Genomic DNA, 25192 nt, shown 5'->3' with positions numbered 1-25192 from the left:
AATATTTTTTTCTTGTTTTCCTCCTCTAAAAACTAGGTGCGTCTTATGGTCAGGCGCATCTTATAGAGCGAAAAATACGGTAATTAATATCTTTTAAACATTAAAATATTGGGTGAATAAAAAGGTCTTGACCTGGTGCCAAAAAGCATATAATGACCGCGCCAGGTGGACCTCTCTAGGGAGCGCATTCCATAGCCGGGACGCCACCGCAGAGGTTCTGTCTCTCAGTCTCCTTCAAGGAGGCTTACCAGAGCAGGGCCTCTGCTGCAGATCTCAAGGGGCGGGAGGGCATGTAGGGAAAAAGACGTTCCTTTAGGTATCCTGGTCACAAGCCATATAGGGCTTTATAGGTCATAACCAGCACCTTAAATTGGGCCCAGACTTCAATGGGAAGCCAGTGAAGCTGAAGGAGGTCTGGAGTTATATGAGAGTAACAGCCGGTCCCCAACAGCAACCTAGCAGCTGTATTTTACACCATTTGAAGTATCCAGACCATCTTCAAGGGCAGCCCCAGGTAGAGCACATTACAATAGTCTAACCAGGAGGTTACCAGAGCATAATGCTCCATTTACTTACAACTAAAGCTCCTTTAAGTGAGGGGAATAATATCAGGAACTAATTTTGTTCATCGTACTCTTCAAAATAAATATTAAAAGTGAGTTCTGAAAAGATCAGGTTAAATATTTAAGCCCTCATTCAGAACATTATACTCCCCTTTGTTTGCATTCTGCCATGCATCTACCTATTCATCACAATCTCCTCAAATTTCATAAGGTCTCTATGCTTACTATTTTTCTGCAACCATTCTTTAGTCCATTGTTCCAATTGCATAACATTCAACCAAGATAATTCTCCTTTTCCAAATAATTCCATTATCCTTTTCTTAAAATCCATTTTCTCCATCCAATTTTTTATCCTGGATATTTGTTTTTCTTTTAATATCTATCCTAAACTATCCCTCAAATTTTCTGGAAATCCTCCCATCTCTGTACCTGGAATTATTGGTGAGGTGATTGCCATAAATTCTTCCCTATACATCCCCCAAATTTGTAGCAATTTTTTTTTTAAAAAAAAAGAGATTTCCTATCCTTTTTTACACCCTTCTTATCATCTTGTTTAAAAAGGATGTTTAGAAAAGGTACCCCAATCTCCTGTTGTTCCATTTCTGCCCATATTATCTCATCTGACTGCAAAATAATATTCAGAATACCTGGTCATTCCTCTTTTTGTGATTTATACCATCTTTTCTTACTTATCCCCATTAGCACAGAAACAGAGCGAGTCAGAAGGGGTCTCCCGGGCCATCTAGTCTGACCTCTGGCACCAGCCGGCTCCGCTCACAACATGCCCACCATGTGGACGTCCAGCCTATCCTTGAACACCCAGACCGACAAAACTTATTAATCATATTTTGCCAGTCTTCCAACTTTCTCCCTAATAGCCTAATTGGCAAACATCCCAAATAAAAAATTAATCTTAGGTAAAATTTTCATTTTACAAACAGCTGTTCTCCCAAACCATGGTAATCCTATTTTCCTAAATTGCTGCAAGTTTCTTATGTCAGATTTTAATATCTCAAAATTATTATTTTTTCAAACACTGAGCACTTTTTGAAATACTAACACCTAAGAATTTAATAATATCACGTATTCTAATCTGACATTTACTCTTAATTTTCTCCCTTTTTTCTCGATAGCAATTAAACAGCATTATCTCTGATGGGTCTTCTTTTGTTTACAAGGTATCTTCAAATAGGTTAATCCTGACTTTATTTTTAATTCCACTACTTTTTATAGTATCATCATTTCTTATACTATTTGCCAATAATTCTATAGCTAAACAGACAATATCAGCGAAAGAGGGCAACCCTGTCTAATGCTTCACCCTAAAGATATTCTCTCTGGTCCTCTTGCAGGGCTGGGTGTCATGCCTCCTGAAAGATGCTGTCCCTTCGAGGAGGGGATGGCAACTGGTTCCTGGCAGGGCCCCTGGCCACTTGTGTTGTTTGGTCAGTGGTCAAATCCCGTGCATCTAGCCATCATTCAGGCTTTGTGCAGAGAGTCCACGCTCTTGTCCATGTGGGTGTTGAATAGTCCTTGAAATACTAATCTATAAAAAATCACACTAAGATGTCAGTCAATAAAACTCTATCCCCCCTCCCACCCTTATCTAACCTATTGCCCTTCTTCTTCCAGGGGTGACCCCTACACTCCACCCTTATCCAAAGCTGAAGGGGGTTAGCAGGAAACTCCCCATCATCCCAAACACAAACACCTACTCTCTCCTAGCCTTTATCTCTCTTTATCTCTTATAAGAGCCTTTATCTCTTATAATTTATTTTAAATACTACTTGGAACTAATTAATATTCCATTGTTTCTACTTCTATTCCCTTTATAATAATTGTATTGTGTACTTGTCTTTATCTTTATATGCTTAATTTATATCTACCCTGTCTAACTTCTTCTGCCTCTTATATTTCAATTACTTAGAATTATATTGAGATAAACTTCTTAGAACAACTAACTTTTTTCTTCAATATTAAATTAATTCAATACCTGATATTTTATCATTAGACTCCTCTAAGTACAATGTCATAAACTTATAGTTTAATATTACCCTACTATTTGTAACTTTTTATCTCTTAACTTTTTAAACAATTCTAAATCACCTATACCATTTTTACTCTTTTCCAAAAGTTCTTCACCCATCCTATCTTCTATTACTTCTCATATTACCATGTATCTATTAAGTGTATTTAAATAAAGTTCATCATACTACATAGTAGCTATCTGACCTTAGTTTTCATTATTAAATTCATTCAGTGTCCCTTACTTTAATCCATAAACTCCGTCATATCATTCTATCATTCTGTCACCTTATATTATTTAATAAACCTTGCTCTCCTATTCTTATTTCTATACCTCTTAGATCTTATAACAATCACAACTCTCTACTAGAATTTTCCTACACCCAAACTTGAAATTACCCTCTCCCTATCAATCCAATCTTCTATCTTCCTTCTTCTCATTTCTTCTTCTTCCCCAGTTGTTCCTTGTCAACCAGAATGGGAGCTGGTGTAGGTGTGATTTTGCCAGCTGTTCCTTGTTCCTCTTCTTGTTGATAGCCATCTTTTTTTATCTGCTCTCACAACTGCTGGCTCTTGAAACTGGACCACAGCCAGGATCTTTCGAAAGGTTTCTTGACTTCCCTGCTCTTCTTCATCCATCAGTCCCCAACCAATCAGTAAGCTTTTGCCTTGCTCTGGCAAATGTATTATATAATTCTTCCCCTTGTAGAAAACTTTAATGAACACTGGGTATCCCCAGCTATGTTTGATGTTGTCCTTCCAATAGCACAGTCTTAATTAATCTCAATGACTATCTAAACAATAATGTCTGGAAGCAGATATCTTGGTAGACCTGAGTAGGAGCTCCTTTGAATTTCAATTGGCCAGAATTTTCTCTCATTACTTTCATAAATCTTTCTTATAATAATTTGAGAAACTGATCAGAACATCTCTTGGAAACATTCTGACTCCTCACTTATAACCAACTTGATGTATCTTTTCAAAGTTTTCTTGATTCCATTTTATATCAAGAATCATTTCTTTAATCCAATCAAAAACATAATTCTTCAGTTTCTTCTGATACAACTTATTTGGGAAGATATTTAATTCTGACACTCAATCTACGATATGAGTCCTGCAAGGATATAACTTCTTTTTCTAGCTCAGATATTTTGACTGCTTGATGGTCCAGTTGTGATGCGTTTGCGAACACTGCTTTCTCTGTTTCCTGTAGTCACAGAAACATAGAAACAAAGTGAGTCAGAAGAGGCCTCCCGGACCATTTAGTCTGACCCCTGGCTTCAGCCAGCTCTGCTCATGTAATCCCCAACATGTGGTAGTCTGTTGAGCACACTCAATATTTTTTCCTCCAATTTCAAGTAAAGCTTATTATCCTCTTTCATTTGAGCAAAAACATTTTGAATTCCACATTTTCCCTCATCATTCAAAGCTTTAATTAAGTTCTCCATTCAATGATTATTCTCTTCCAATATTTTCTTAAGAGATTCCATCATCTTTTCCTTCTTGCCTTCCGCTATAACTTCACCTCCTCTTCGAACTCCCTCTTTCCTGTCATTCCCAACTGCATCTGTGTCTAAATTACCAGTTTGAGAGCTCTTAGGGAGATTAAAGATCAAATGGTCTAATAGATTTGAGTGCTGGTTGAAGCTTGGCTGGTTTAGGCTGTCAGTGAGGCATTCAACCACTAGATGGCAAACATTTAAAAGAAATGTATGTCTCATAAATCTCCATGTCACCAGGAATCAGCAAGTCTGGCCTTTTTGCTCCTTGTATCAGTGACTGTCTCCATGCTCCCAACACCTTCAGGTATTTGAGCAATACTGTTTTATTTGATAATAATAAAACAATATTGCTCAAAAATACAATATGTTTATTTGTATTAGAATAAAACTTAGTGACTGATCGTCACCATGACCGGAGGTTCCCCTGTTCCCATTATTGTCCTGTGCTCCTGATTCCATGTTGCCCTTCAAGCCACCTGTTTATGATTTAACAGATTGGTTAATCTGAGGTTTTTTCCCCCGGTTCATCATTCTAGTTAAAAGATCAGTCAGAAAATGGAAAACTGGCAGAAAAAAGCCAGGAAACAATTGTTTGTGATTATGTGACATCACAAACTGCTAAACTGGACTGTTAAAACTTACCGTTTTCCTGTACTTGTGATTTCTGCGCAAATCTCCCTTAATCTCTTGGATAGCGTGCTAGTTTCTTATGTGAAGTTTTCCAAAATCATGTACTGTGTGAAACCTCATAAAGTGATGGAGATAATGACTAAATGCTTGGCCAGATCCATTTCCCCCCTCAGTCATTGGTTATTTATTTATTTAAAACTTTGTTATGCCATCCCTTATGCTTTGGCATTTTGGGATGGCTTACAATCCATAAAATTGAAATACAATAAAATCAGAAGTATAAATAACATAATTCAATAGAAATTTACATACTATAGGACGATAAACTATAAACTCCGCTACCCCCTCCCCTCTTTCCCTTCCTGTCCTTCCTAAACAGGGCATACCCCTCTATGTTGACATTCCAATCCTGCTTATCATCCCACCATGTTTCTGTGGTCCTCATCAAGTAGTATCCTCTCATTCCCAGGCAATCCTCAAGCTCTTCCTGCTTGTTTCCCATGCTTCTAGTGTTGGTGTACATACATCCCAGCAATTTCCCATGAAACCCATTCCCTAGCTCCTCCAGGCTCTTCTTCCTCCCTTCCTTCCTGGCATAGCAGCAACCCTCAGTGCATTAGCCATGCCAGCTCCTGCAGTCCCTACATCGCCCTGCTCCTGAGACCCTGATCTTGTTTCTTCACCTGACTGATTTTGAGTGGTTTCTGTGGATTCCAGACTCAACCACCCCAGGATCAGCTTAAAGTCCTCCAGGTCAAGCTTGCTAGAGCATTCTCTGAGGTTCTTTCCCCCATCTTGGTGAATACCTTGCCAGTAGTCCCTCAGTGAGGAACCAGTTGCTGTGGTCGAGGAATCTGAAGCATTCCTTCCAACACCTTGCCCTCAACCACTCATTTGTCTCTGCAACCCTCCTCTCCCTGGTTGGACCATGTTCACAAGAGCAAGGAAAAAAGCCATCTAAATCTTCAGTCCCTTGAGTCTCTTGCCCAAATCCTTGAAGTCCTGGTTGATCCCACCCAGCTCCTGCCTCATTGTCAGGGAATCCTCCTTAGTAAGGATTCCCTGACAATGTTAACTTGCTTTCCTCTTCACCTGATAAAGATAGGGGCTGTGTCTCAGCAGTCACCTCTCTGGCAGCAGCCACCAAGCCACATCTGACCCTGGGCTGGACTTCCCAAGCAGGCTGGACACCCAGGGGACCTGCAGCCTTAGCCTGCTCAAGCAGAGAAAAACAATTTCTCAGCCTCAGTTCAGCACCACATGATGGAGGGGGTGGTGCCAGCATCCTGCAGGTAACACTCCCCATGTCTCCCCACGTGGTTTCTCAGTGGCCCCTCCACTTCTTGCTGTCTGGAAAGGGGCCATTCTGGTTGGCCTGGAGGACCTCCTGGGCAATGTCGAGGAACTGGTCCTCCTCCCTTATCTCCTGGAGGAACATGAGGGCATCCTCTAGACCCTTTACCTTCTCCCTAAGGAAGGACATCAAATTGCACTTAGTGCAAGCATATCCTGGCTCCTCCTGGGGGAAGTAGACAAACATGGCACAGGTGTCGCAGGTAACTGCAACACCTGCCATGTCCTTCTCCTGGTCTGGCATAGGCCACCCCTCAGTGATTCTTATATCTGCTTCCCCTGAACACCTGCCCTATTTTTATGCAGCATTCGTATGCTGGCTATCTTTTTATTGTTAGTATCATTCCTCTTTTCTGTTCCACTCTTTTTTCTGTTGCTGTATTTTTAAATGAAAGATGAGATCAGCCTTGGATAGATTCCAGGCACTTGTTCTGTTCAAAATGCATGCAAATCATTAAAGTTCATATAAAAGGAAAATGAAGTATAGATTATTCACAATCATAAATTGAGCCTAAAGCACCTCATGACCCAATAGGATCTATATATTCTGTGCTTTGGCTCTTAATATGGAAAAGTGAGGAGGAAATTTTTCCCTTGTGTACACAAATGTCTGTGGGGCTCCTTCATTCCACATTTATATCAAACTCTTTTTGTCCCCTCTAGAGCATAGAACTTCCTATTGATTGTGGCTGAACTGCTGTTTGAAATCATACCACATGTATATGGGTGTTTTGAGTACTTTTTACACCTGCACATTTCAGAATATGATTTATCTCTTGCTGTCTTTTCATAGACTTAAAGCAGTCATGTATGAGAAAAGACAATAAAATTTTCTTGCAACATCAAAGTTTGTGATTTAGGATAACAGCCTTTCTCTGTTGTCCTGCAGTGATGGTTGGCTCTTGAATGCTTATGAGCCACAGAAATGTTTATTTACAAGATTATGCTGTCATTGCATTAACTTTACTATTTTGACCAACTGTGCTGATTTAACAACCAAGAGTTGTACCAGAGTTTATATTTACATTCTGAGTTTTCTGCTTTATTAAGCATGTTTTTACATTGCTGGAGTTAGAAGTTCAAGTTAGTTTTGACTTAGCAATATATACACATATGTGTATATATATATATGAGAAAAACAATGCATTCTCATACAAAGATCCAGACAGATAAAAGAAGGACTAATTCAAAAGAAGAAAAACATGCTATGACTTGTACTCCTTATACTAGGATATACTAGCTTATCCCATATTCCTTGAGCATGGGTGAAGAAATGATGGTTCTCCAGATACTGTTGAATCGTACACCCCATTAGCCTAGCCAGGATAGCCAGTGGTGATGAATGATGGAATTTCCTTTGAAATCTAATTAGATCCCTTAGGTGGTCCAACATGATGCAGTCAGACTGTTAACTGGGACTGGTTACAGGGAACACAGCTTTATTGGCTACTGCTCTATAAAGGCATATGGCTTGGAAGCAGGCTACCTGAAAGGTTGCCTTCTTCCATATGGTCCTGCCAGTCCCTAAGATCTTCTGAAGGGTTTTTTCTTTCAAGACCACTGCATTCAGAGGTTGCTTCTTGGTGATGCACCTGCTTCCGAGCTCTGGAACTCTGCCCTAAAGGAAGCCAGGAATTCTCCCTCTTGGCTGTCCCTCTGACAGCAGGCAAGGAGTGCTGTATTCAGAAAGGATGTCGGACTATGGACCTGATGCATTTCCACCTCCAAACCACCACTGCGTTATGAAACAATTCTGCTTGTGAAACTTATCTCAAAACACTTGCTCAATTCTGAGACCATTAGTATCTGTAATTGACCATTAATACCTGTTATTTACCTGTTTTTTTAATATAATAACAACCCACTTTTTAAAAAAATTGTGAGCTGTCAAGAATGAGGCTGCAAGTGGGAGTGGCAGAACAACACAGTAATTTTGGTTGTCTGGCCTTCATCTAGATAGACCTCAAGCTTATTTCTCTCCCCAAAAATCAGACAAAGAACCCATAGTTTTTCAAGGTTTGTTTTTCTGGCTTGCTGAGGGAAAAAGCAACCCAAATATTCATATTTAGATGCAACTCTAAACAACCCAAGAACATAACAATTAGGCAGCATTTACCAAAGTTTTAAAATTCTGGGGTAAACAATTGTAAACTGTGGTAACCATTCAGGGTTGCTTTGCTGTGACATGTGAATCCAACCAATGTTTAGAGGGCCATGAGATTTTTCAGAATCTCGGCTCCAATGTTGGAAGACAACTCTAACATAGGAGCTAGGGCTCTGCACTTGGAGTACCCTCCTCTTGTACAGCCAGAGCAGAAAGAACCATGCCAGCTGTTTCCCCAAGGTTAGATAAGCGACCTTGGAGAAAAGATTTAGGGGGCTGGGAAGGGAGGAGACCCGCACTACCAAGATATGAGGTATTCTGGTGGTTCCTCAACCACCTTCACTCCACCCTAGAAGGGCTGCAGTTAACTAAACTCAGCCTTCCAGCTGCTCTGCACAGTGACCTTTTTATGTACAATCTTAGCTTGCAAAACATTCCTTCAAGTTTGGAGGGTTTATTTATTGCATTACTGTGCTGCTTTTCTGGGACTGTGTTTTCTCAATCAGAAACTTCCAAGCAAGTAGAAGAAGGTCTAATCTTACCTCTGACCATTTCTTGACCAAGTATTATACTCCCTTTCTGAAACAGTTTCCAAAATTAAGAAAGCAAAACTGATAAAATTATTGCTATAGTAATTTTAAAACATGCTTAGTATGTACTTAGTACTAATAATAATTTAGTATTATTCAGAACAAGACTTCCAGTCTTTTTTAACATGCCCTTATTCTCCCCAAGATTTGACCTTTCGTAGCATTTAAAAATTACATTTCTATTAGTCATGCTAATGAAAAAGAAGACAAAACCATACCAAACTGGAAATGAAATAAACTGCCACCACTCTTTATCTCTCTTCCCAGTTCTGATAATGAAGTAATGATTTGGGAAACTCTGACATAATGGATTTTGGACTCATGTAGTTATGATGTTATTATAATAAATATGGAAATTAGTTGAAAGATACATCAGTCTTCACATTTAAACAAAGATGGAAAATAACCCCCAAATGTAATCATTTATACAATACTTAGAGTGAGTGTCTGCATATTACCATATTATACTGTGCCTTCTTGTGCAATCGTTTCATACAAGCCTTTGTGTCTTCATGCCCTATCACTCTGCTGTTGTGAGTGCTGCCCATCCAGTCGCCTTGTAGAATGTTTAGTTTCAAGTGTTTCTGAATTTAAATACCACAAAATCAAGATGGATGTGGTAATGTGGCAATCATGCAAGAGCAAGTTCAAAGTAATTTACATAAACTGGGGTCTTAAGTTGTTAATGCCATTCGGTGTAGGAAGTTCAGAAGTGTGATTGAAGGTAGTTTGGTTTGCCTAGCCTGTTTCTATACTATTGTATGGCTCTATGCCAACAGCTTTTCATAATGCTTTGCTGCCCTCATTTTAGTATCTTCTATTTTCTAAGTGCATTACCTCATATTCTGGTTGTAAGCCAGGTGTATCCTGTTGGAGAGAGGGGGGAAAATCTGGGAGAGAGAAATGTTTTACTTCCTATCGATTCATCTATACTTTTTCATTATAAAAAATTGCACTGTTTAAAAAAACTCAATAGCCTTCAGTAGCGTATGATAGAGATTATCAAGACAGGCAGTTCATTTTAATGGCTAGAAAACTTTAATTCCAAGTTAACTTACTGAATGGGAAACAAACTATGAAATAGCTCTGATGCTTTTTTCCTCTCCCATCCTGCAGCCTGGGTACATGGTGACCCCAGAAAAGTGGCTTATCCAACTGACAGCTTTGGGCAGTTTTGCGGTCAAAAGGACACACCTAATGAGTGAGTACTGAAACTATCATTTGACTTCACCTTTTATGGCATATGGATCAGAAATGAAGCATTAGCTCCCTGTCTCCTAGAAGCCTTGTTGGAAAGCTGAATAAACACCCTGCATGGCATCATTGCATTCCTTTATGCTGATTCCAGTTAAGATTTATAAAATACTGAACAAATGAAGCAAAATATTTTACAACCGAAAGACAGTACATGTTTCACTAAAATATGATTATATCATGAATCCAAGTACATGTTTCCCTACATGTTTTGAGCATACAAAATAGCACCACTGAATTATGGAACTGATATGGGCACATTGAATCGACAGCTATGGTGTAGTGGAGCCAGGACCCCTAGGGTCATAGCTAGGGATGTGTGAGGAGTCTGCCTAGGGGTAAGAATCCATTGAATTCCCTGGGCTCAGCTCTCTAGCCTTTGTCCACCAGTTTTCACTGGGTTCTCACAAGTAATTGAGCCCTATGCACTGTGCAAGCAGTGCCTCTCTCATGTTCCAGGAGAAGCTGTTCAAGCAGTTACTGCTTCTGGCACTGAAGAAGGTTGGTTATGAGGGGCTTGCCGAGCAAGTAGCCCCACCAGCCACTAGCAGTGCCCTATCATGCACCAGAAACAGCTGCTCAAATGGCAGATTGCCCTGGCACTGAAGAATGCTGGTCATGGGACTCTTGGTCACAAGAGGTTCACCAAGAAAGCTGCCCCCCCCCCCCCAACCACTGCACAAGTGGCATCTCTCTTCTATGCCAGATGCACCTCCCTTTTGGGCTTCTGCAGCTGATGTGGAAGAAGGTTGCTGGTTGCACAACTGGGGCCCCATGAATGTTTGCAGACTTCTGCTCTGCTCAGCAAACTTTGGAGAACTGGGCCAAGCACAAGAGAAGGCATGCAAATGTTTGGAGGTACAGATTCTGACAGGGTTCATCTCTAATTGTAATGCCAGCATTGTTTTGTAAGCAGGGATGCTGACTTTATCAGTTGCTCCACTCCTCAAAATTTCCTGTTCTTTCAAAGTTTAACTACTCTACTAATCCTCAGAGCAGTTTGAGAGGAAATTAATTTTCCACACACACCCTTTCCCCACCTTCTTGCAGCCAACATGGAAAGAACTGCAGCAACTGAACTCCAGTCAGGAAAGCAGTCTTGGCGTTCAATAGAAGGGGGTGTTTTGGGGAAGGAGATGGGTGGAGAATGGGAAGGCCAGGATCTCAGATATCCTGGGACCTCTGCAGCCTTCTTTCCTTCATTTCCACAATGTCATTGGTAGAAAGCCAAAGTGGCCACCTAGTGAAAATGAAGAGTGGGGGGAGCTGGGAAGTAATTATAACTTCAGCCACTCATCCCACTCTGTACAGCATGAACTTGAGCCTCAAAGTTGGAATTAAGATTGCTGGGAGAAATATCAACAACCTCAGATACACAGACAATACCACTCTAATGGAAGAAAGTGAAGAGCCTCTTGATGCAGATGAAATAGGAGAGCACAAATGTTGGCTTGAAACTCAGCATTAAAAAAACTAAGATCCAGTCCTATCGCTTCCTGGCAAATATGTTGTAAGCCGCCCCGAGGCTTCGGCGAATGGGGCGGCATAAAAATGTTTTAATAAATAAATAAATAAATAAATAAATAGATGGGGAAGAAATGGAGATAGTGACAGATTTTATTTTCTTGGGCTCCAAGATCACCACAGATGGTGATTGAGGCCCAGAAATTAAGACACTTGCTCCTTAGGAGGAAAGCTATGGCAAATCTAGAAAGCATACTGAAAAGCAGAGACATCACCCTGCCCAACAAAAGTTTGTATAGTCAAAGCTATGGTTTTTCCCAGTTGCAATGTATGGCTGTGAAAGTTAGACCATAAGGAAGGCTGAGCGTCGAAGAATTGAGGCCTTTGAATTGTGGTGCTGGAGGAGTCTCCTGAGATTCCCTTGGACTGCAAAGAGATCAAACCAGTCAACTTAAAAGAAATCAACCCTGACTGCTCTAGAAGGCCAGATACTGAAGATGAAACTCAAATACTTTGGCCACCTAAAAAGAAGGAATAACTCATTGGTGAAGACCCTGAAACTGGAAACGATTGATGGAAAAAGGAGACGGGGATGGATGAGATGACTAGATGGAGTCACTGGGGTAGTGGATGTGAGCTTAAGTGGACTCCGGGGGATGGTGGAGGACAGGAAGGCCTGGAAGAATGTTGTCCATGGGGTCGTGATGGGTTGGGCACAACTCTGCGACTAACAGCAACAGCGTTATTATGAATAAGACACTTAGCCTTGATGACTGCCTGAATTTTGAAGTGGTGTATGAATGAACATTGTGTACATTATGTGTTCATACATTCTGTGTACTAAATATGCATAAGGTGAAATTAATTATTTCTTCCATTTTTCTGTAGGAACAAGACAATTTTGTTTTACTTTAACATTCTGAAATGTGCCAGCCCTATAGTGCTAATAAACCTACAGTGCCCTACAACACAGGTATGTAATAAGCAGTAAAAATACATAAATATCTCTTGGTACGGTCATTTCTAAGCTGAGCAATATTGCAAATATTATTTGCCTTTTGCATGGTGGTGCAGAAAGGAAAAGTAAATGCTGGTGCTGAATGTAAATATGGTATACGCAAATAACTGTATACATCTGTACAAATTCACAAAGGAAATACATATCCAATAATATGGAAAGAAAGTGGCTTATCTGTTTTGGATATGATCCTTGGAAATATTTGGGGAAGGAGAAACAAAATAGAATATTTTGAGTGCTAGGGTGACTTGCTGTGACTATTAGTCATTCTGTGTATATGTTTATGTAGCAGTTGTTGTTTTAAGTATCTTGGAAAAAAAATGATTTGACTGATTTCCAAGGAACTTTTTAGCCAATGTAGTATGTTCATGTCTTTAGAAATTAACAGCATTCTAATAACAATCAATGCTGCTGATTGTTCATATTATTAAAGCCACCCTTTGTCCTAACTAAACACTTCCTAAATGTTGGCTGTCAGTATCACACATCACACTGTAGGAAATAAATAGAATGTTTAGTATAGCCTATAGTAAAATCATAGTGCTATATTATTACCCAAATGGTTTAGTGGATTATGAACTCTGGAGAGCTTCTTAATGACATTAGGACTTTACGCTGCATAATATAAAAGGCCTCAGTTGCAAAGGGCTTCTGCTTATGAGCATTTTGGAAGGGTATCTTTGTGGCAGTCCTTTATGCCATATTAGACACCATTTGAGAGAGTCCTAAAACTCTGAGGGTTCCTTTAGAAGAGGTGTTGTGTTGGAGGCTGCAGCTAGAAGAGGATCTAAATGTGAACACATGTACATGTATTTTAGGATCCTAGCTTTTCCATGTTACTTTGGTAGCTTATAGTATACTACTGAGCCATGTGGTTTGAGATATTGGTTTATTCTATAACCCAATTAACTTTGTATATTTTATTTAAAATTATTTGCACCAATGAATGCCTACTTTATTTAGCAAATTAAAATATTGCCCTGCAGATTATATAACAACCTGGATACTATTATAGGATGGATTCAGACCAGCCACCACAAGTATTTTTGGCCAATTCTCCCTACAGCCCACACTCCTACCTCTCACATAATTCAAGGGACCACTGACCCTACTGGATGGTACTGCAGAAGAAAGGGAGAATCAACAAAAATAATAAAATTATTAGTTTTATTAACACTCTTAGTTCAGTGGGTGCAATTCATGGGTGAAGTGCCGTTCATGGATAGTGTGGTTTGAACCCTATATGAGCAATGAGATAAATGTCTTTAAGAAGAATTAAAGTTTATCCCATAGCTTTTAGGCAAATAGTTATATTACACTACAAGGCCATGTAGGGCAGCAAGTCTAACTTAATTATTTTGGGTATTGGCAAGGTGGATTTGATTTAAATCACGAGTGAATAAGACTAGATGTAAATAATGGTTTTCTACATAAAGACTCATTCTTGCTGGTATAATCAATATTTACAATCAGATGAAGGCATCATTTTTAGAATAACAATTTTTCAGATTAGTTTTATTGCTATATCAAAATTACTGATTTGGTTATACTATTAGAAACACATCATCCATAGATAATTTTGAAATTATTGTGAGATGTTTGCATTTCTCACACATGACTGCCTTACCTGTAGGTTAGCATGTTCATTAAATATTCCCAAACTACATCTCTTCCATTGCCTGTTGCCCTTATAGGTTTTTTTTTCCTTCAAGGAAAGAATAATATGATAAACCTTAGGCTATACACCAGGGTGGATAAAAATCAATGATTTTTTTTTAAAATAAAAATGTATTTTTATTTAAATTGAATTTTTAAATTTAGATGTTTTAGATATAATACTTTTTGAGGAAAAATCTAAGATACATTATAGTCCAAAGGTTATTCAGCATGTTTTTAATAATGTAACATGAGGCTGTATATTCATGCAATGTTCAGTTTGGTAAAAGAATTCCATTAATCTATTTACAGTGGATTAGTTGCTCTTTCAAAGGTTTTTGTAATATTATTGGGCAATTTTTCTATCTAGAAGGTATTATCACAGACGCTTGATTTTACAGTTCTCAAAACTGTGAATATGTGTCTGCAGAGATCACAAGCCTCTTCTTCGGAGCAAAAATGTTATAAAATAAACATACAGAGTTGAGAAAATGACCTTAATGCCATTGTTGCTTTGCAAATCTATGTACACAGAATCAACCCCTTCTTCAGTGATAAGTTTGAGAAAATTCAATGAACAGAAGAAGATTGTTGGGGATGGAATAGATCTACACAAGAAGCTAAGTGTGAGGAAGGAGGGGCAAGCAGTAAAAATGAAAGTGAAACCTTTTGAGCAGAACAATCCATACGTTTTTGGCTCCATTTTTTTCTGATTGGTTTTTATCCACCTTGGATATTGGTGCATCCAATAGATTCCATAGGAGTTGGAAGAATGAGTGATACCACAGGTACAATCCATGAGCAAAGTTGGTATGAATATAAACTTCAGGTATGATTTGGCAATATTTGAAATGAAGATTAAACCAGCAACATTTCTTAAAATTTGAAAATGAAATTTAATTATGTTTCCTTTAATTTATGGGAGAAGTGCTATATTGAGATGTACTACAGATGTACTATAATCTTGTTAAATGAAACAAATGTGATTTTACTTAGTAATTTTGAGTTATTCTCACTCTGTTTAAAAAACTGGAAGAGGTCTATGGGGGGGAACCTAATTTGATCATTTTAAAAGTAACATTATTTAAATTTACAGCAACACATATTATAAATGACTCTTACATGTGAATTATTCTTGAACATCTAGAGAAAAGCCAGAATAATATATAATTACAGAATAAAAATTATTTAGCATCCCAATATATTGTTGATGTTGCAGGGATTAGAAACTGAACCTGTTCAAAAGGTCATGTGCAGAATTCAAATATATCGTATCTCCTTGCAGTACCATTGAGATGTTGTATTTTATATCCTATGCATCGTAAATATTTATCTTCCGGTACAACAAATATTGGGATCAGAACATAAACCCCAGCAAAATGTATGATGTAATTTTCAATGATGAGTTTAGAAAGAAGTATAACCTAAAAAAGCCTAATCTAGCCTTAATCTATATGAAACCTTAAAGTTTACTTTTAATTTACTCTTGATTGAGCTACTTAATCTGAAAGTGTATTGTACTTGCCCTATGAAAATTATACATCATATCTTTTCAAAAGGCAGAAACACTTGAGTAGTTGCTGTAGTTGGGGAAAAATTCAAACTGCCTTCATCCAGTTGTTTATCTAGAGATGACAACTGAGCAAAGACAGAAAAAATGACTGTGTTTACTTCTAAGTTCTGTGCTAAGCAGGCAATCTGATAAAATTATGCACTCTCAGATTTGACAATTATTTTTGTCTCGCTCCTTTGGTAATATAACTATCTCATCCTCAAGTATAACTTCAGTCAATGTGTATTTTTCTTCTCTTAAAGCTTTGCGTGTCAAAGTGCCCAGACAGGTTTGCAACCTATATAGAAATGCAATCTTCCTACAGAAATTATTGGGAGTACTACAGACAGTTTTGCAAGCCTGGCTTTAATAAGCCACGAAAGGTGAGTATAGATACACAGTAGGGTCTGATCATTAACTTTTCTTATCCAGTGATTAGTACAGTCCTTGAGAGGTTTGTATCTGCATAGCTGTACTGATTTTCTCTCTGCCTCCTTCTGTTACTGGTTACACTAAAACTACTCCTGTACAAATCCTATGTACTCCACAATGTGACCAGCAATGGACAAGAGTTTTTAATTGCTATATTATATAATTAAATGCTGTTTAGATGGGGTTTTTTTGATAGATCATACCTCACTTGGATGCTGTAGCTCTCCCTCTTCACTGGAAGACTCCTCAGTAAAGCAGTGAAAAACTCTATCATTGTCTATCATCTATAGCACTCCCTTTAGGGTGGTGATGGGTCGGGGGAGGTATGGTGCTAGGGGAATAACTGGCCACTGAAGGAGAAGAGAGGTCAGATACCTTATAACTGCTCCCTCTTCTGTTTTTCCCCCCAGCTGAATGGTTCCTGGCTCCCATATTAGCCAGCCCTTGGGCTTGGTGGTGCTATTATTAAATGCCAGGTTGGTTTGAAATGAGACCTCTCTCATTCATGATTTGATCATGGGTGGCAGGAAGGGAGGGGCAACCTGACATGCTTTACCAAGACCTGGGTGAGGGAGGAAGGAGGGGTTGCCCTCTCCCAGCTTTTTTCACCCTGGTACCTAGTGCAGCACCAACCTCATCCAGAGGGCTGGACAGGAGTGTGTGGCCATAGTTTATAAGAATTCTATCTTCCTTTCCAGGTTTGCAGTTCACTCACAAATGGGTTTTGAGTGTTTGTACTTGGTGTTGGGCTCTTGAGACAGATTAGGGATTCTGCTGGTATATTGCCCCAACTTGCTGCCCAACAGTCTCTCCGACTGAGCTGATGGAGGTGGTCTTAGACTTGGGTTGAGGACCTCCAAAATGTTGTTTCTGGGAGACCTGAACATCCACATCAAGTCTGCTTTATCTGGGGTGGCTCAGGACTTCATGGCTGCCATGACAACCATGAGGCTGTCTCAGCATGATATGGGCCCAATGCCCGTAAAGTGACACACTCTTGACCTGGTTTTCTCAATGGGACAGGAGGATGGTGGTCTTGATGTGAAGGGGGTTCACATTAACTCCTTTGTCATGGTCAGATCACTTTCTGGTGAGGTTTACCCTGTTGAACCCTTTTTCCCTTCCCAAGGGTGGTGAATGCATTAGGAAGGTCCACCCCCAGGAACTAATGGATCCAGATGGTTTCCAGAGGACTCTGGGGGAATATCTGGCTGATATGGTACAGAGATTACTCAAGCAGTTGACATGATCATTCCTAAGCACCCTCTCCGCCCTAGCAGAGCCCAGTGAGCTCCCTGATATACATCTGACCTCAGGGCAATGAGGATGTAACCATCAAGGGAGATGGCTAGACCTCAGGTGGAGAAGATGTTACAGCAAGTCCAACTGAGCACAGTTTAGAGCTCACTGTCAAGCTTATTCCACACCAGTATATCTGGCAAAAGGTTGCTATTTTGTTGCCTGCACTGCTTCTTCACAGTGCCACCCAGCAAAGCTTTTCCAAGAGGTTTACAATCCGGACCATCATGTGAGGCTGCTGAACCAGAAGTCATGCTGCAACTGAGGAAGTGGTAAAAATCTCGAACCACTTCCAGATACTTGAGGAAGAGATGCAAGAACAGTCAGCTATGGAGGAACTGATAAATACACTGAGAAACGCTGAAAAAAAGACTGAAGAACAACAAAACATGAAATACTCCAACCAGACCAAAGGACAACAGGATAGGACAAACACAAACCAAGCTTGCAGCAATAATGTATCTAACATAAGAAATTCTACACAAGCTTGCAACAACAAAAAGTGCTAGTTATGGGAGACTCCCTACTGCAAGGGATGGAAAAAATACATATTCTGAGTTATCCTGAGGAAATGCCAGGCATGCTGTCTCCCTGGAACCAAGATCAACACTATAACCAACAGATGCATGCAATTCATATAACCCACTGATAAGTACCCCTCCTTCTCATTCATATGGGACCTTCTTGACCCAGCCAAGAGGAATATTTAGGAAATAGCATCAGACCTCAAAGCTCTAGAGAGGAAAATAGAGAACACTGGGTCCCAGATATTTTTCTCCCAAATCCCACCAGTTGAGGAAGAGGAAATGATAGGGAAAGAAAAGTACTCCAAGTGAATCCCTGGTTATGACAATGGTGCCAGAGAGAGAAATTTGGTTTCTGGGACCACAAACTAAACTTCCTGAATGAAAGACTACTGGCAAACAATGGATTACATCTTTCAAAGTATAGAAAGCATGTCCTTGGCCACAAAATGAAGAAGTTCATTAGAAAGGCTTTCAACTAATCACAAAGGGGAGGGAGACGTGCATCTGGACATAATGACAACTGTGAGTTATGTACCACAGCAGAGAAAAAACCCTCAATTAGGGCCTAATAACAGTATCCCCAAAAATGCAGGAATAAAACCCTGTCACAACCCAAATGGGATGCAGGTGGCACAGTGGTTTAAAATTGCTGTGCTGCTGGGCTGGTTGATCGAAAGGTCGCCGGTTCGAATCTGCACAACGGGGTGAGTCCCCGTTGCACCATCCCAGCTCCGGTCAACCATGCAGTTCAAAAGCATGCAAATGCAAGTAGATTAAAAGGTACCACTTTGGTGGGAAGGTAAACAGCATTCCCTGCAATTTGGTATTTAGTCCTGCCAGCCACATGCCCACGGAAACTGTCTATGGACAAACGCTGGCTCCCTCGGCTAGGAAACAGAGATGAGCACCGACCCCTAGAATCAGACATGACTGGACTTTAATGTCAAGGGGAAACCTTTACCTTTACCTTTGCAACCCAAATGAACTGCAGTGTTTCTACACCAATGCCCACCAATTTCTACAACAAATAACACAAGCACATGGGGGAAACTTTGACCTCATAGCAATAACCAAAACAGACAATTTTCATGAATGGAATTCAAGCATGGATACAACCTCTTCAAGAAAAACAGAAGGGATAAAAAGGGAGGTAGAGTCACACTATACATTAAAAGCATATCTGCAATGAATTACAGGAGGAGGAGCTTAAATAGTCACATCAAGTGCATTTGGGTCAAGTTAAGAGGAGCAAAAACAAAGAAACCAATGACAAAAGAAGCATACTCCTTGGCATCTGTTACAGTCCACTCAACCAAACAGAGGATAAGGACATTAACTTTGAAAAACTAATTGCCAGTGTTGCAAGGCAGCATGATGTCATCATCATGGGGAACTTCAGTTTCTCTTATATTTGCTGGAAGACATAATCAGCCAAACATGGCCCCTCCAGGAGAGTCCTGACGTGTGTCACCAATAACTTCCTTCAACAGAAGGTAAGAGGAAAGGACAAAAGTAACAGCTACACACAACCTAATACTTACCAACAGGGAAGATCTAGTGGACAGAGTAGCTGCTACAGGTTCCCTGAGGCAAAGTGACCATGACTTTCTCAGTTCTCAATTATAAAGATCACAAGACTCAACTGTAGCCAAACACATACCCTAAACTTCAAAAGGGCCTACTTTAAGAAATTCAAATCAATGATAAGTAAAATCACCTATCAACTTACTCTAAAGGGAAAATGTGTCCAGGAGGGAAGGGAAATAAAAAAAAAGAAATTCTCCAAGTACAACAACAACTAATTCCACTACCACCCCAAAAAAGTACAAAAAACAACAGAGGAAGCTGTCATGGCTCCACAAAAATTGAAAGCAAAATAGGACAGGTACAGGAAGTGGAAACAAGGCCAGGCCACAAAGAAGAGTATAAACAGACAGCAAAGACTTTCAGGGATGGAGTCAGGAAGGCTAAAGCAGGTAATGAACTGAGATAGGCGAGACTTGCTAAAAACAACAAGAAAGCCTTCTTCAGTTACATCCAAAACAAAAGACAAATGAAAGAGAAGGGGGTTCAGCATGGACAAAAAAAGCTAACAGATGACAAGGAGAAGGCAAAGGTGCTTCATTCTTACTTTGACTCAGTCTTCTCCCACAAGAGAAAATACAGCCCACCTACAGAGGAGGACGCACAAGATGAATGGGCAGGATGGCAGCCTAAGTTTGACAGATGAATTGTCAAGGAGCACCTTGATGAGATTAATTCATTCAGATCTCAAGTACCTGATGCACTCCATCCTAAGTCATAAAGGAACTGGCAGGAGAACTCTCTGAACTACTATCTATAATATTTAAGAAATTTTGGATAAAAGGATAAAGGAGATGCATCCAGAACAAAACACAAGAGAAAGAGAAGTGTGTCCAGGTACTTAAAGTGGATGGCAGAATGATAACAGGCAACAAGGAAAGGGCAGTGATGCTCAATTCCTACTTCACCTCAGTCTTCCCACAAGAAAATCTACAACCAAGAGGAAGCACAAGCTGAAAGTGAGGGATGACAGCCCAAGATTGACAGACAAATGGTCAAGGAATTCCTAGATGGAATTAACACATTTGAATCTCCAGAGCCTGGTGAACTCTGTCCCAGAGTCATAAAAGAGCTAGTGGAGGAACTCTCAGAACCACTGACTATTAACTTCAATAATCTTGGAAAACAGGAGAAGTGCCAGACAACAGGAAAAGGGCTAATGTTGTCCCTACCTTCAAAAGGGGGGGGGGGGAAGATGAACCTGGGTACTATACCAGTTAGTCTGACATCAATCCCTGGAAAAATTCTGGAGCAAATTATTTAAAAAATCCATCTGCAAGCATCTTGACTAATTTAATCACAATTTTTAAACTGGATAACTTCCCAAATGCACAATGGGAACAATGTGGACATAACCTACCCATACCTTAGCAAAGCTTTTGACATAATGCCACATGACATTCTGATAAGCAAACTAGCAAAAACTGGAGTGGATAGAAAAACTATTAGGTGGATCCAAAATGGGCTGCTAAATTGGACACAAAGAGTGTTCATCCATGGCATCTTCTCAAATTGGATGGAGGTGACTAGTGGGGTGCCACAGGGTTCCATCTTGGGCCCAGTGCTCTTTAACATCTTTATTAATGATTTGGATGAGGAAGTACAAGGAAAGATAATCAGATAATCAGATGATACAAAACTGGGTGGAATAGCAAACACCCCAGAGATCAGAATGAAGATCCAGGACTATCATGATAAACTTGAACACTGGGCTGAAAGCAACAGAATGCGATTCAATAGGGACAAATGCCAAGTCCCCCACCTAGGAAAAAGAAACCAAATTCATCAATACAAGATGGGGAATATGTGGCTCAACAACTGAAAAAGAAAGAAGATCTCAGAGTAATTGTGGACAATAGGCTAAATATGAGCCAACAATGTGATGGAGCTGCTAAAATGGCAAATATTATTTGGGGATGCATTAACAGAAGTATTACTTCCAAATCACAAGAAGTAGTAGTTCCTCTATATTCCTCACTAGTCAGACCTCACCTGGAATACTGTGACCAGTTCTGGGCACTAAGATTTGAGAAAGATGCAGGTAAATTAGAAAGGCTCCAGTGGAGGGCAACAAAAATGATCCAGGGTTTGGAAACACTGCCCTATGAGTAGAGACTGAGGAACTGGGCATGTTCAGCCTTGAGAAGAGAAGACTGAGTGGGGCATGATATCCCTCTAGAAGTACTGCAAAGGCTGTCACAAAGAGGAAGGTCAAGATCTTCTCTTGCTGATACCAGAGTGCAGGACACTGAATAATCAATTCAAGCTACGACAACACAGATTCAGGCTTGATATCAGGAAAAGTAGTAACTCTCAGAGCCATATGACTTTGGAATCACCTGCCTAGAGAGATGGTGGGCTCTTCTTCACTAGAGATATTCAGAAAGAAACTGGACAACCATCTGAGTGGGATGGTGTAAATTGGTGACCTGCAACAACCGGGTGTTGGACGCAATGGTCTTCATGGCCTCTTCCAACTCTATTATTCTATGATTCTACGACCCCTCTTCTATTTACCATCCTTCTCACCTCTTTGAGGGGATGGCTCTTTGAGATCTGCATCTGAGCCATATTTTCATGGTCAGGAAGGTACATATGGGCATAGGTGTTCCTTTTGGTATTCTGGTCCCAAGCTGTTTAGGGCTTTGTATGTCAATACTAGCACTTTAAATTGAGCCTGGGCCAACTGGCAGCCAACACAGATGGTACAAAATTGGTGTAATATGTGTGCGTGGACCAGCTTTTATTAATTTTATTTATTTATTAAAACATTTTTATGCCGCCCCATTCGCAGAAGCCTCGGGGCGGCTTACAACAATAAATTAAAACATCATAAATAACATTTTAAAATATATACATTAAAATAAAATACAAATATACAATATAAAATAAGCCGCCCTGGCCCGATAAAATTCAATAATATTATCATTTAAAATGCTGCTTAAATAAAAAGGTCTTCGCCTGGCGCCGAAAAACAAATAACGATGGCGCCAGGCGGACCTCTCTGGGGAGCACATTCCATAACTTAGGCGCCACCGCTGAGAAAGCCCTCCTCCGAGTAACCACCCTCCTAACTTCTTTCACGGAGGGCTCCCGGAGAAGGGCCTCTCCCGTCGATCTCAGGGGGTGGCTGGGCATATGTGGATGTAAGCGCTCCTTCAGGTAACCAGGACCCAAGCCATTTAGGGCTTTGTAGGTCATCACCAACACCTTGAATTGGGCCCGGACTTCAATGGGAAGCCAGTGAAGCTGACGGAGAACTGGAGTCATGTGAACATAACGTCCCGTCCCCGTCAGCAGCCTGGCAGCTCTATTTTGAACCAGTTGAAGTATCCGGACCGTCTTCAAGGGTAGCCCCACGTAGAGCGCGTTACAGAAGTCAAGGCGGGAAGTCACCAGCGCATGTGTCACTGTCGCAAGGCAGACGTTCTCCAGGTAGGGGCGCAGCTGATGAATCAGCCGAAGCTGGAGGAAAGCGCTCCTCGCTGCTGCTGTTACCTGAGCTTCCAGTGAAAGCTCAGGGTCGAGGAGCACTCCCAAGCTGCGGACCTTGTCCCTAAGAGGGAGTGCAACCCCGTTCAGGACAAGGTTCAATTCACCCTCTCCGAGGCCTGATTCGCCAACCAACAGGACCTCCGTCTTGTCTGGATTGAGCTTCAGTTTATTGGCCCTCATTCAGCCCGTTACCTCGGCCAGGCACCGGTTCAGCACAGCCACTGCCTCACCTGGATTGGTGGAGAACGAGAGGTAGAGCTGGGTATCATCAGCGTACTGATGGTTCCGCAGCCCACACCTCCTGATGACCTCTCCCAGCGGTTTCATGTAGATGTTGAACAGCAAAGGGGACAAAATGGACCTCTGCGATACTCCATGGCATAGCTGCCATGGCGCAGAGCCATAGTCCCCCAGCACCACCTCCTGGAATCGGCCATTGAGATAGGAGCGGAACCACTGCAAAGCAGTGCCTCCAACCCCCAATCCCACAAGCCTATCCAGAAGGATACCATGGTCGATGGTATCGAAAGCCGCTGAGAGGTCCAGGAGAACCAACAGGGACGCACTCCCCCTGTCCTTCTCCCTGCACAGGTCATCGTACAGGGCGACCAAGGCAGATTCAGTACCGTACCTGGGTCTGAAGCCAGACTGCAATGGGTCCAGATAATCAGTTTCGTCCAAGAGTGCTTGGAGTTGTCCCGCCACCACCTGCTCTAACACCTTGCCCAGAAACGGGATGTTGGCCACTGGTCTATAATTAGTGGCCATCTCTGGATCCAGTGACGCCTTCTTCAGGACCGGTCGGACTACCGCCTCCTTTAAAGGGGCAGGCACCCGACCCTCCCTCAGAGAAGCATTAAGCACTTCCAAGATCCAGGTTCCAATCCCGTGCTTGGAATCATTTATTAACCAAGACGGGCAAGGGTCCAAAAGGCAAGTGGTTGGACGTACTCGCCCAAGCACCTTGTCCATGTCATCGGGCCGCAGTAACTGAAATTCATCCAATAAATCTGGACCAGACAGCAGCGTTGGTGTCTCCTTTGAAACCTCTGAATCAATAGTGGTGTCCAGCTCGTGACGAATCTGAGCGATTTTCTCCCTGAAATGCCTGGCAAAGTCGTCACAGCGGGCCTTTGAGGGTGGAATCAGGTCTTCCTTCGGACCTGGACAAACCAGACCTTGCACCACTCGAAAGAGCTCCACCGGACGGCATTGTGAGGAGGCAATGGAAGCAGAAAAAATCTCTTTTTCGCCGCCCTCACCGCCACAGCATAGGCCCGATAGTGGGCTCTTAAGTGTGTTTGGTCAGATTCATCACGTGATTTCCTCCACCTACGCTCTAGCCGTCTCCCAACCTGCTTCATCGCCCTCAATTCAGGAGTATACCAAGGGGAGGAGCGGGCTCTGCCCGGTGGGAGAGAACGCTTAGGAGCGATCGTGTCTACAGCCCTGGTCATCTCCCCATTCCACAGTTCGACCAGAGCCTCGACAGGAGCACCCATCTTGTCAGCCGGAAACTCCCCCAGGGCCTTCAGGAATCCTTCTGGATCCATCCGGCTCCGGGGGCGGACCCACACAATCGGGTCCGCACCCTTACAGAGGGAGAAGTCGCTCTCTAGCACAAACCTCACCAGGAAGTGATCTGACCATGACAGGGGAGTCAAGCATAAATTCCTCACCCTGAGAGCACCCTCTTCCTGCCCCGTCAAGAAAACCAGGTCCAGAGTGTGTCCACGTTGATGGGTCGGGCCGGTGACATGTTGAGACAGCCCCATGGCCGTCATGGAGGCCATAAAGTCCTGAGCCGCCCCGGTCAGACTAGCCTCAGCATGGAGATTGAAGTCCCCCAGGACCAGCATCCTGGGGGTCCTCAACACCAGGTCCGAGACAGTCTCCGTCAGCTCAGGCAGGGAGACTGTTGGGCAGAAGGGTTCACGGTACACCAACAGAATCCCCAGTCTGTCTCGGTCGCCCAACACCAAGTAGAGACACTCCAGCCCTGGTCTCGAAGGGACAGGAAGTCCCGTGAGATAGATGGAGGCTCGGTAAACCAAAGCGACCCCCCCCTCCCCTCCCCTCTGGCCGAGAGCAGTGCTGAACCAAATACCCGGGCGGGCACAATTGGGAGAGGGCAACATCCCCCC

The 25192-nt window shown here is 41.6% G+C and overlaps 1 protein-coding gene across 1 annotated transcript in view; it reads left to right on the top strand.

Annotated features, from left to right (window-relative positions):
* Positions 1-25192, top strand: part of SLC44A5 (solute carrier family 44 member 5) — a 149568-nt gene that overhangs the window by 77824 nt on the left and 46552 nt on the right. The window contains exons 4-6 of the mRNA XM_044440965.1: positions 9884-9968; positions 12374-12458; positions 15975-16094. Coding sequence (XP_044296900.1) covers positions 9884-9968; positions 12374-12458; positions 15975-16094 — 290 coding nt within the window. The remainder of the gene's footprint in view (positions 1-9883; positions 9969-12373; positions 12459-15974; positions 16095-25192) is intronic.

This window comes from Varanus komodoensis, unplaced genomic scaffold (assembly GCF_004798865.1).
Source record: "Varanus komodoensis strain SLA01 unplaced genomic scaffold, ASM479886v1 scaffold1, whole genome shotgun sequence".
NCBI classification, from domain to species: Eukaryota; Metazoa; Chordata; class Lepidosauria; order Squamata; family Varanidae; genus Varanus; species Varanus komodoensis.
Note: the sequence above shows the minus strand (reverse complement) of the source record. Positions and strands in the feature narration are given on the sequence as shown.